Source organism: Sapajus apella, unplaced genomic scaffold (genome assembly GCF_009761245.1).
Source record: "Sapajus apella isolate SASKATOON/1434 unplaced genomic scaffold, GSC_monkey_1.0 scaffold151, whole genome shotgun sequence".
Lineage (NCBI taxonomy): Eukaryota > Metazoa > Chordata > Mammalia > Primates > Cebidae > Sapajus > Sapajus apella.
Genome location: NW_022437091.1, coordinates 136,256 through 148,827, shown reverse-complemented (window position 1 = coordinate 148,827; position 12,572 = coordinate 136,256). Strand labels below are relative to the sequence as shown.

General features: G+C 37.7%; 2 protein-coding genes across 2 annotated transcripts; one reads left to right on the top strand and one right to left on the bottom strand.

Annotated features, from left to right (window-relative positions):
• Window positions 1-777: 777 nt before the first annotated feature.
• Window positions 778-1,873, top strand: LOC116541447 (olfactory receptor 4E1). Its single transcript, XM_032265692.1, has one exon. It carries the CDS (start codon window positions 856-858, stop codon window positions 1,801-1,803), a length of 948 nt encoding a protein of 315 aa, XP_032121583.1. The 5' UTR covers window positions 778-855; the 3' UTR covers window positions 1,804-1,873.
• Window positions 1,874-9,763: 7,890 nt separating this feature from the next.
• On the bottom strand, window positions 9,764-11,984 carry LOC116541446 (olfactory receptor 4E2). The gene has a single exon (XM_032265689.1). The coding sequence runs from the start codon at window positions 11,294-11,296 to the stop codon at window positions 10,355-10,357; it is 942 nt and encodes a 313-aa protein (XP_032121580.1). The 5' UTR covers window positions 11,297-11,984; the 3' UTR covers window positions 9,764-10,354.
• Window positions 11,985-12,572: the final 588 nt, after the last annotated feature.

Genomic DNA, 12,572 nt, shown 5'->3' with positions numbered 1-12,572 from the left:
AGCTTCTGCCCTCCAAAAGTTATACTGTGGAAATTACAGTCTCAGAGTCCATGGTAAAGCCAACAACAGAGCAAGTAGTTTGGGTTAATGAAAAGTGCAGTCTATAGGACGATTTAAAAAAAAACAAAAAACTATGTTCAGGGGCCAGATTTGTGTAGCCTCAAACAAATTATGTATTTAGGTTAAAGAGAATCTTAGCTTCTTCTCCTGAAAAAATCCATAACCTAAATCTAAGCATTGATATCTTACTACATTAAGGGAGAAATAACTTGTTTTATCTCTCCCTCTCTCTCTGCAAGATTGTTTTATATCTCTTAATGAATGAAAATTCTCTATTATTCCAAAAGTGTATCTTAAGCGCCTACTATGAGTGTATCATGATATAAGATGTTAACGGGGATTTTCAAAAGAAATGTAAGATGGCTGGGCACAGTGGCTGACACCTGTAATCCCAGGACTTTGGGAGGCCAAGGTGGCCAGATCACCTGAGGTTGGGAGTTTGAGACCAGCCTGACCAACATGGAGAAACCTGTTCGCTACTAAAAATACAAAATTATCCAGGTACAGTGGCATATGCCTGTAATCCCAGCTACTCGGGAGGCTGAGACAGGAGAATCCCTTGAACCCAGGAGGCAGAGGTTGCAGTGAGCCAAGATCATGCCATTGCACTTCAGCCTGGGCAACAAGAGCGGAACTCGGTCTCAAAAAAAAAAGAAATGCAGGATATTTTACCATAAATTCTAGAGAGAAAAGGCATAAACACACAAGAAATTAAATGACCAAATTATTGATGCAGATATTAAATGTAATATTGATTTTTTTTTCTAATTCTTTACAGGTCGTCTAACAAACAGAATGGAAGAGGTTGTCTTACTGAATCAAACTTCTTTAGTGACATATTTTCAGCTTAGAGGTTTATCTGTAAATCAGAAGGCACAGATAGCTGTGTTTTCCATGTTTCTCATTTTCTATGTCTTGACCCTGATGGGGAACATTCTCATTGTCATAACTATTATTTATGACCACCGGCTCCATACCCCCATGTATTTCTTCCTCAGCAAACTGTCTTTTATTGATGTCTGCCACTCCACTGTCACTGTCCCCAAGATGCTGACAGACACCTGGTCAGAGGAAAAGCTCATCTCTTTTGATGCCTGTGTGACCCAGATATTCTTCCTGCACCTCTTTGCCTGCACAGAGATCTTCCTCCTCACTGTCATGGCCTATGATCGGTATGTGGCCATTTGTAAGCCCCTGCAGTACATGATAGTGATGAACTGGAAGGTATGCATGATGCTGGCTGTGGCCCTCTGGACTGGAGGAACCATCCACTCCATAGCCCTCACCTCCCTCACCATCAAGCTGCCCTACTGTGGTCCTGATGAGATTGACAACTTCTTCTGTGATGTACCTCAGGTGATCAAGCTGGCCTGCATTGACACCCACATCATTGAGATCCTCATTGTCTCCAACAGTGGACTGATCTCCATGGTCTGTTTTGTGGTCCTGGTGGTGTCCTATGCAGTCATCCTGGTGAGTCTGAGGCAGCGGATCTCCAAGGGCAGGCGGAAGGCCCTGTCCACCTGTGCAGCCCACCTCACCGTAGTTACACTGTTCCTGGGACACTGCATCTTCATCTATTCCCGCCCATCCACCAGCCTCCCAGAGGACAAGATGGTATCTGTGTTTTTCACTGCAGTCACCCCCCTGCTGAACCCCATTATCTACACCCTTAGGAATGAAGAAATGAAGAATGCCTTGAACAAGTTAGTGGGTAGAAAGGAGAGGAAAGAAGAAAAATGAAAATGTCTACATCCTTAGAATGATTGGTGCTCCAAATCAAAGAAATACCTTGCAAAGAATAAGTTATATACCTTATTTATCAGACTATGTGACTTATAAAATTATCCTTGGTCTAATATCTAACAGTCATAGTAATCACTATGGTTATTAATATCTTCTCTGTGCTGGAAATTGTTCTAGTCACTTCTCACAACTTTGAAAGATTAGTATTATTATGCTTATTTGCATATGAAGAAATTAAAGCTTGAAGAGAACAAATAACATGCCCAAAGTCACTCAGCTAGACAACAATCACGGCAGCGTGTAAACCCAAGTGTGTCAACACAAACTCAAGCTGTTTTCACTACATCATGCTGTGCCTTTCTGCTTTTCTGTTGGAGTGATAACCAAGGTCTAAACAAACCTTCAGATTTCTGGGCATCCCTTGCCTGCATCATTCACGCAGGTGCTTATCAAAACAGCTAAGCAAACACAAGTGAAGCAGATGAAGTGAGTTTCCACATAACTTTGGTGACAGAGAAGGAAGACTTTGAACAGGTGAAGTTACTGACACTCTCAAGTATCCAGGCAAAATCTGCCATCAGAGCAATGAAATGGGGATATCTTACTATTCATTCATTTGACAAATATTTACTAAGCATCTATTATGTACCAGATACTAGGTTTATACCCATAAATAAGACATACACACAGTCCTGCTTTCATGGAATTTAAGGTCTAGTGAAAATAGAAAACAAAAATATGAACAAATAAATTTTAACTATAGATTTTGATAAATGCTATAAAACAGCAGGGTGCTATTGGAGAGAATGGAAGAGACTTGTTTTAGTGGTCAAAGATGGCCTCTCTGAGGAAGTTATATTTCAGCTAAGATGAGAAAGATTAAAAGGAGCCAACCATGAGAAAAGAAAGGTGATGAACATTCTAGGCAGGGAAAATAGCCAGTGCAAAGATCTATGCTGGGAAAGACCTTGGCTCGTTCAAGGAAGTAAATGATCAGTGTGATTACAGCTTAGACTATAAGGCAGAGCGTGGTAAGAGAGTGATATCAGAGAGCTAAAAAGAATCTTTCCATGTTCTCTCAATAAGTTTGGAATCTTTTCCAATACAATGAGAAGCCACCAGAATGATTTAAGCACAAGTGTGGCATTAAATAATTTATGTTTCAATAAAATTATTTTAGTTATTATGTAGAGAATTCACTCAACTAAGCAATAGCATTGGATATTGTTCTTAGAGCAGTAAAGGATGACTATTAAGTATTTAGTAATAAATACTTAGAAAACAACTTGGTAGAAAACACCAAGTTGGATAAACCATGTTCTATAAACCAATATCTTAAATCTCATTGTGGTGGCACATAGTGTAGCAGAATGGAATGTGGTGAGTGAACTGGGATCTGAAGAGGATATCCCAGATAATGATAGCTCATATTCATGCATACAAAAGAGCATGGCACACTGGGAATCATCGGCTCATTCTGATTCCATCACTGAGAAAGGCATACTTAAATGCAGCTTGGATTTCCTAGGCACTCAGTAAATATATGATCAATAAACTTGTGAGCCAAAATATCTTTATCATGATTTTTAGGAGGAAAATTTTTATTCGCCAGGAAATGTGTTAGGAAGGATATTCAAGTGATACAAGCCATTTCAGTTATAGAGAGGCATTATTATAAAGGCATTATGGGGCCGGGTGCAGTGGCTCACGCCTGTAATCCCAGCACTTTGGGAGGCCGAGGCGGGTGGATCCCGAGATCAAGAGATCGAGACCATCCTGGTCAACACGGTGAAACCCCGTCTCTACTAAAAATACAAAAAATTAGCTGGGCATGGTGGCGCGTGCCTGTAATCCCAGCTACTCAGGAGGCTGAGGCAGGAGAATTGCCTGAACCCAGGAGGCGGAGGTTGCGGTGAGCCGAGACCGCGCCATTGCACTCCAGCCTGGGTAACAAGAGTGAAACTCCGTCTCAAAAAATAAAAAATAAAATAAAAAATAAAAAAAAATAAAGGCATTATGTAGGGCTTTCTGGGTATCATAAGTTAACTTCCAACAGACAGATCTAATAATTAATAGAGTAGTTTCTTTCTCAAAGATAACTCCCTGGAAGGTATAAAATGATATTTATTTGAACTTGGTGAAATAATTGAGCTGAATTTAAGAATTACAAAGTCTACATAAAATAAATGCCCTTTTATTATAGACAATGGCAGACAACAAAGAGAAATATATAAATATCTTTCCAACGAGCCCAAACAGAACTGCTTATGCAGGAATCAGTCATACAAAGGAAAATGTGCAAAATTGTCATATTGTCTGTCAACAAGACAATGCTTCAAGGTAGTCATTAAGACTGTAGGTGGTAAAACTATAACAGCACAATGATGTAATATTTGCTTACTTTTTTCATAGTAGCAAGCAAAATTTCTGACACTATCCATTTTCAATCACACTAATCTTTACAACTCTCCGAGGAGGTAAAAATAAAACATTTCGTCTCCACTTTACAGAAAAAAAAGTTTTCAGAGTCAGAGACAAGATAAAAATGTATTTAATTACTCACTAAATAGTCTTAAAGAATAAAAATAAAAGATCTTGACTTGGCTCTATGGATTACTTTAGCAAGGAGAGAAGAATCATTATTTATTAACATAGGAATTTGTTCAGCAACTTTGTGTTCAACAGCTGAATTCTTCAGGTTACAACCATGTTCTATACAGTAAAGTGATGAATAGTGCCATAATACAAATCAACAAATAAGACAGTGGGGATTTATCTCTGCATAAAAGATGCTCACGCCTGTAATCCCTGCACTTTGGGAGGCCAAGGCAGGTAGAACACCTGAGGTCAGGAGTTTAAGACCAGCCTGACCAACGTGAAGAAACCCCATCTCTACTAAAAATACAGAAAATTAGCCAAGTGTGGTGGCACATGCCTGTAATCCCAGATACTTGGGAGGCAGAGGTTGTGGTGAGCCAAGACTGTACCACTGCACTCCAGCCTGGGCAACACGAGCAAAACTTCATTTCAAAAAAAAAAAAGATACTGAATATGAATACCCATGCACATAAAGGTCCAGAAACTATAGGCATAATTAGATCATTTTTCTAAGTTTTTAATATGTACATAGTAGTGAAATCTGGACTTCATTTCATCATAGATATATAAAATTCCTATTATGACTCAAGTTTTATATCAGAATTGCAGGGAGCTGACAATATTCTACCCTTGTCTGTCAACTTGAAGTAATGATATTTAGATATTTTCATGAATATCTCCCAGTTTAATTAATGGACTGCTTCTGATGCTTTGTCCTTTTGATTGCTAAAAGGTAATCATGTATTACCCTTTAGTTAGAGTTAGTGGGTCACTCACTCTGTTCTGTGTATGTCTGTTGTGTGTGGCTGGCCATGCTGTCTGCTCTCCAGTCCTCCAGAATACTCAAGCATTATTTCTATAAGCTGACAGATCATCCAGAAAATAGTGACAAGGGCCCCAATCAATTCTAAATTCTTTTCAGAATAAGCAAAGAAAGCTATTTATACTTAACATTTTTATTACTAACCGTATTTCATTTCATTCCATTAGCTCCATTAAAATTGATATTGTATGGTAGCTCTCTGACCATCTATAAGATTTTCATTTACAGGTAATCCTACTCATTTCAGCCACAGAATATCATCATCATTACCTAAGAAATTTGTCATGGATCCCTCTTCATATGGACATTCCACAATAAACTGATACACTTCAGCCCAATGAGTGATATTAGTTAACTCAGGAAATCAACAGCTATGAAATTATATAAGTTTAGGTATTCCTCTGAACTATTTTCATCTGCTTATTTTCTCAAATTAAATTTTGGAATACTATCGGTAATTTGGCCAGGCATGGTGACTCGTGCCTGTAATCCCAGCACTTTGGGAGGCAGAGGCAGGTGGATCATGAGATCAGGAGTTCAAGACCAGCCTACCCAAGATAGTGAAACCCCGTGTCTACTAAAAACAAAAAAAAATTAGCCAGGTGTGGTGGCAGGTACCTATAATCCCAGCTACTTGGGAGGCTGAGGCAAGGAGAATCACCTGAGCCTGGCAGGCATGGTTGCAGTGAGCGGAGATCATGCCACTGCACTCCAGCCTGGATGACAGTATGAGACTCCATCTCAAAAAAAAAAATATATATATATGTGTGTGTGTGTGTGTGTGTAGAAAATAATCTTGTGGGATTGTTATGATAAGCACACTAAATATACAAATCAATTAAGAAGGCTAATTTTATTCCTATGCAGGAAAATGTATACCTCTCCATCTCCTCGAGTTTTCTCAGTGTAGCTTTGTAGTTTTTTTCAGAGGCAATTTTTTGAATTGGGCTTTATTTCAAAAAAAAAAAATTGCATATAAACAAATCTGTGTTAAGTCTGTATTGCTACTGTAAAAAATTACCCACAATTATAGCCACTTAAAACAACATAAATCTACTCTTACATTTCTGAATGTTAGAAGTTCCGGGCTAAAATCAAGGTGTCAGCAGGGCTGCATTTCTTTCTGAAGGTTGTAGGGGAGGATCCATTTCCTTTCTTTTTCCAGCTTCTAGTGGCCACCCACATTCTGGGTTAGTGGCCCACTTCCTTCATCTTCAAAGCCTGTAATGTTGAATCTCTCTGGCTTCTTCTGTAACCACATCTTCCTCTGATTCTCTTTTTCTGATTTCCTCTCTTGTCTTTAAGAGTCCTTGTGATCACATTGGATCCACCTGGATAATCCAGGCTACTAGCTCTATCTCAAAGTCAGGTGATTAGCAAACTTAATTCCATCAGCAACCTTAATTCCTCTTTGCTGTGCAACCTAACATATTGACAAGTACTGGAGATTAGGATATAGACATCTTCCCAGGACCATTACTCTGCCACATCATCTGCATCTAAGTTTAGTTTTTAATTGCAAAAACTAGCTCATCACTATTTATTGATACATGTATTGCTCCAATTCTTTTTTTTTTTTTTTTGGTGTTCAATAACTTTTATTTTAGAAAATCGTAGTCACTCTCATATATTTTAAATTTTTGTTGTTATTGATACATAAGTAGCTGTACATATTTTGGGGGTGCATGTGGTAATTTAATACAATCATATAATTTGTAAAAATCAAATCAGTGTAATTGAGACATTAATCACCTGGAATATTGGTCTTTATGCTAGAAACATTTGAATTATCCTTTTCCAGTGATTTTGAAATGTACAGTAGATTACTGTAAACTATAATCTACTGATCTATCAAACACAAGGTTTTATTTCTTCTATCAAACTGTATATTTACATCCATTTATCAACCTCTCTTCATCCCTCCTCCCTCTACCCTTCCTGGCCTCTGATAACCACCAATCCAATTCCCATAAATTCTGATTTCTATTTTATTTAACACCACTATTTCTTAAGTTTTGACACTATAAATTGACACAAATCATGTTTTTATAAAATGTCGGGGAATAGTATACTTTCACTCCCAGTTATTTCATTCACCTTACTAATAGTAAAAACCACCTAGAAACCTCAAAAGCATTATGTACAAGCTTCAGGTATGGGATGATAGCGAGAAGCTGGGTGGTTATTCCCCAGAAACTTGTACTCCAACTGTGATCTTTGGACCAGCAGCATGAACATCATCTTCTGGAATCCTGTTAGAAATGCAGAATCTCAGGCCTCAATCCAGACCTACTCAATGGAAACTTGCGTTTTAAAAATGCATTACTGTTATTCAACATAGTACTAGAAGTCTTAGCCAGAGCCATCAGACAAGAGAAAGAAATAAAGGACATCCAAATTGGAATGGAAGTTAAATTATCCTTTTTTGCAGATGATATAATCTTATATTTGGAAAAACCTAAAGGTTCTGCAAAAAAACTATTAGAACTAGTAAACAAATTCAGTAAAATGGCAAGATAAAAAAATGAACCTACAAAAATCACTAGCATTTCTATGTGCCAACAGTGAATAATCTGAAAAAGAAATCAATAAAGTAATCCCATTTATTTACAATAGCTACAAATAAACTAAGATATATGGCCAAGTGCAGTGGCTCACACCTATAATCCCAGCACTTTGGAGGCCAACACAGGTGGATCACCTAAGGTCAGGAGTTCGAGACCAGCCTGGCGAACATGGTGAAACCTTGTCTCTACTGAAAATACAAAAATTAGGCAGGCATAGTTGTCGGTGCTGTAATCCCAGCTACTCGGGAAGCTGAGGCAGGAGAATTGCTTGAACCCAGGAGGTGGAGATTGTAGTGAGCCGAGATTACGCCACTGCATTCCAGCCTGGCACCTGACGACAGAGCAAGACTCTGTCTCAAAAAAAAAAAAAAAAAATTTAATGGGGAAAGAATCATATCAATGGCCCTGGATCAACTAGATAGATTAAAAAATAGATAAATAAACCTTAACCTTTATCTCACACCATATGTAAAAAGTAAACTCAAAATGGATTATAGATCTAGAATTTAAATTTAAAACTATAAAATTTCTAGAGAAAACATGAGACAATCTTTGAGACTCTGGGATAGACAAAAATCTCTTAGGACACAAAAAGCATCAACCATATAAATTTAAAAATTAAAAATTTAGTTTAATCAAAATTTAAAATTTTTGCTCTTCAAAATATATCTTTAAGAAAATGAAATTGCAAGATATGAAGAGAAAATATTAGTAAGATATATCCAGCAAAGGTTTTGTATGCAAAATATATAATGCAGTAACAATAAAACTAATTAATTAATTAATTAACAAAATAGTTGAACAGACACATCACATGACATTATATATGAAGAGATAATAAGCAAAAAAGATGTTCAACATTATCAGTCATTAGGGAAATGAAAATTAAAACCATATACTCACTAAAATGCCTCAAATTAAAGACTGACAATACCAGTTGTTGGATGTGAAACTCTCATACTTCTGATGAGAGTATAAAATCATACAACCAATTTGAAAAACGGTCTTGCAGTTTTTTGCAAAGTCAAACATACATTTACCATGTGATCCAATTCTACATAGGTATTTACTCAAGAAAAGTGAAAGTGTGCCCAAAATAACCTAATTTATTGATGACCATCAAGAACTGGAAGCACCCAAATATTCATCAATACATGAAAGAATAAACAAATTCTGTTGTGCCAATGCAATGAAATATTGCTCAACAATAAAAAGGAGCAAACTACGGATACTCACAAAAACATGGTTTAATCTCAAAAAGAGCACATAGAGCAAAAAGTGGCCAGACACAGAAAAGTGCATACTACGTAATTCAGTTTATATGAAACTCTAGGAACAATAAATCTTACCTATAGTGACAAAAATCAGATCTTTGGATGCTTGGGTGGAAAAACAAGGATTAGCTGGGAGAGAACCAAGGAAAACTTTTTGGGGTGGTGAAAATGTTTTTATCTTGATTGGAGAAGTGGTTTCATGAGTATATGTATACCTTTGTCAATGCTTATCAAACTGTACAATTAAAATGAGTACACTCTATGTAAGGTAACTTTATCTTAAGAAAGTGTATTTTTATATGAATTTATATATCTTTGTCTTGATTTCATCAAAATAAAGTACTACAAGAAGTACAAAATAGGCCAGGCACAGTGGCTCACACCTGTAACCCCAGCACTTTTGGGAGGCCGAGAGGGGCAGGCAGCTTAAGGTCAGGAGTTTGAGACAAGTCTGGCCAAAGTGGTGAAACCCCTTCTCTGCTCAAAATACGAAAATTAGCCAGGCATGGTGGCATGCGCCTATAGTCCCAGCTCTTTGGGAGGCCGAGGCAGGAGAATTGCTTAAAGGAGATGGAGGTTGCAGTAAGTTGAGATTGCGCCACTGCACTCCAGCCTGGGCAACAGAGTGATACTTGTCTCAAAAAAAACAAACAAAAATTGGCATTTTCTAACTTTTTAATTTTTACCATTCTGGTGGGTGTATAGTTTTGTTTTGTTTTAACTTTTTATTTTGGCAATGATTTCAGACTTACAGGAAGTTGCTGGAATAGTGCAAAAAATTTCTGTCTCAAAAAAAGTACAAAATAGATCTAGACATGAGAGAATTACATTCAAAAGCAATAAAAGTTTAATTTGATATAAATAAGTAAAGGTTTATTTATACACTTGAAAATATATTGGAAAGCAAGATTGAAACCACTATCATGTATAAATCTCAGGAGTGATGTATAGCTTCCCAGAGGCAATAGCCCACAAAACAGTATAAATCAAGAGAGTTGCTTCTCACTCTACCTGCTCCTGAAACTGAGACTGAACTGAGTTCCCCAAATTGTATTCTCTTACTGGTGTCTTTAAACTTCCCTGGGTTATTTTTCCTTACATCATCCACTATGATTTTTTGTTTTATTGAAACAACAGTTAATAAGTTCTTATATTCAGTGCAGAAACCTGAGCTGCTCCATGCCATTTTACCTGATTTACCAAGTTATAGAAGTGGATTTTGACTCTTTACTTTTGCTCTTTTGTTAAGGATATGGCTGCAATTATGTCTGCAATCCCAATGCCCATCATGTATATGATTTCATGAAAAAAACTTGTCTCTGCCTGAGCTGCTTCATGGCACTTTTTACCTCCTCGTTCCTCAAGGTGTAAATGAAAGGATTCAGCAAAGGCGTGACCACTGTGTAGAAGACAGACACCACCTTGTCAATGGAGAAGCTGGTGTCTGGCCGAGTATAGATGAAGATACATGGCCCAAAGAAGAGGGCAACCACCATGAAGTGGGCCGAGCAGGTAGACAGGGCTTTCTGGCGCCCTTCAGCTGAGTGTTTTCGAAGAGAAGCCAGAATGACTGTATAGGAGGTGACCACGGCCAAGAAACAGGTGAGGGAGATGGTTCCACTATTGAACACAATCAGTATTCCTGTGAGGTATGTATCTGTGCAGGCCAGTTTGATAACAAGAGGCACATCACAAAAGTAGCTATCAATAATGTTGGGGCCACAGTAAGGTAGACGAATAGTCAAGAAGGTCTGCCCTAGTGAGTGAACAGTACCCCCCAACCAGAGAGCAAAGACAAGCTGTACACAGACTCTCATGTTCATCACATTGGAGTAGTGGAGTGGAGTACAGATAGCTACATAACGATCATACGCCATAATGATCAGCAGAAAGATCTCAGCACAGGCAAAGAGATGGAGGAAGAAGAGCTGTGTGATGCAGTTCTCAAAGGAAATGGTTTTTCTCTCCAAAAGCATACCTTCCAGCATCTTAGGCACAGTGACCGATGAGTGACAGATGTCAATAAAGGACAGATTGCTCAGGAAGAAATACATGGGGGTATGGAGACGTGGAGTAAAGACTGTGGCAATGATGATGAGAATGTTCCCCGCAAGCGTTAGCACATAAATGGCTGAGAATGCCATGAAAAGCAGTATCTCCAGCACCCAGTTATCAGTGAGTCCCAAGAAGACAAATTCAGTCACTCTTGTTTGGTTTAGAGTGTCCATTCAATGAGCTTGGGGGAGAAAAATGAAAGCTAATTTAGTTTTATTGTTATAGGAATAGAACTAATTGAAATGACTTGTGTTCCTATCTGAACTGCTTATCTATCATCAGAGCATATAGCTTACAAAATCAATTTAACAATAGTTGTTACAGTATACCCACTACTTACCAGAAGCCATGCCAGGCACTTCTATTTAAACACAACCACACCATGGCACAGGAATCAATTGTTTCCGCCTTGCAGATGAGATCAGTGAGTCTTTACAAGAATAAATAAATTGCCCAAAACCTTTATCCATTAGTTATTTGGCTCTTTTCACTTCAAACTGATGCACTGATAACATTAAGCTAATATTCCAATACAAATCCCAATTAAATAATTTGACCCTTCCTGTCAAATTAAATATACATTTAAAGCCTGCAACAGTCTGCTGCACATTTTCATTTTTTTCAATGTAAGTTTCCTCTTATTATCCCTATTAATTCTTCTCTCCAGCCAAGCAAGTCACTGTCCTCCAGGCATCCTACCTCTGCTTACTTACTTTCCAAAATCTTTGTCTTTACTTACTCTTTTCCCTCTGCTCGGAAAACATACACTTCAAGTGTACTCTCCTCACCTCATTGCTGACTATTAAAATACAAACAATCCCATTAAAAAGTGGGCAAAGGACACGAACAGACACTTCTCAAAAGAAGACATTTATGCAGCCAAGAAACAGGAAAGAAAAGCTCAACATCACTGATCATTAGAGAAATACAAATGAAAACCACAGCGAGATACCATTGGCTATTATGAAAAAGTCAAAACACAACAGAAGAACATGTGCTGGCAAGGCTGTGGATAAAAAGGGACACTTTTACACTGTTGATGGGACTATAAATTAATTCAACCATTGTGGAAGATAGTGTGGCAATTTCTCAAAGATCTAGAACCAAAAATACCATTTGACCCATCGATCCCACCACCAGGAATATAATCAAAGGAATATAAACCATTCAATTATAATGATACGTGCACATGTATGTTCATTGCAGCACTGTTTACAATAGCAAAGTTATGGAATCAACCTAAATGCCCATCAATTAAAGAAAATGTGGTACATAACACCATGGAATATTATGCAGTCATAAAAAGGAACAAGATCTTGTCCTTTGCAGGGACATGGATGGACTTAGAAGCCATTATCCTCAGCAAACTGATGCAGGAACAGAAAAGCAAACACCACTTGTTCTCACTTAAAAAGGAAATGAATAATGAGAACACATGGACACACTCTA

What these genes read in the sequence shown, in the direction of transcription:
- LOC116541447 (XM_032265692.1), top strand. Translation starts at nt 856, where the DNA reads ATGGAAGAGGTTGTCTTACTGAATCAAACTTCTTTAGTGACATATTTT.
- LOC116541446 (XM_032265689.1), bottom strand. Translation starts at nt 11,296, where the DNA reads ATGGACACTCTAAACCAAACAAGAGTGACTGAATTTGTCTTCTTGGGA.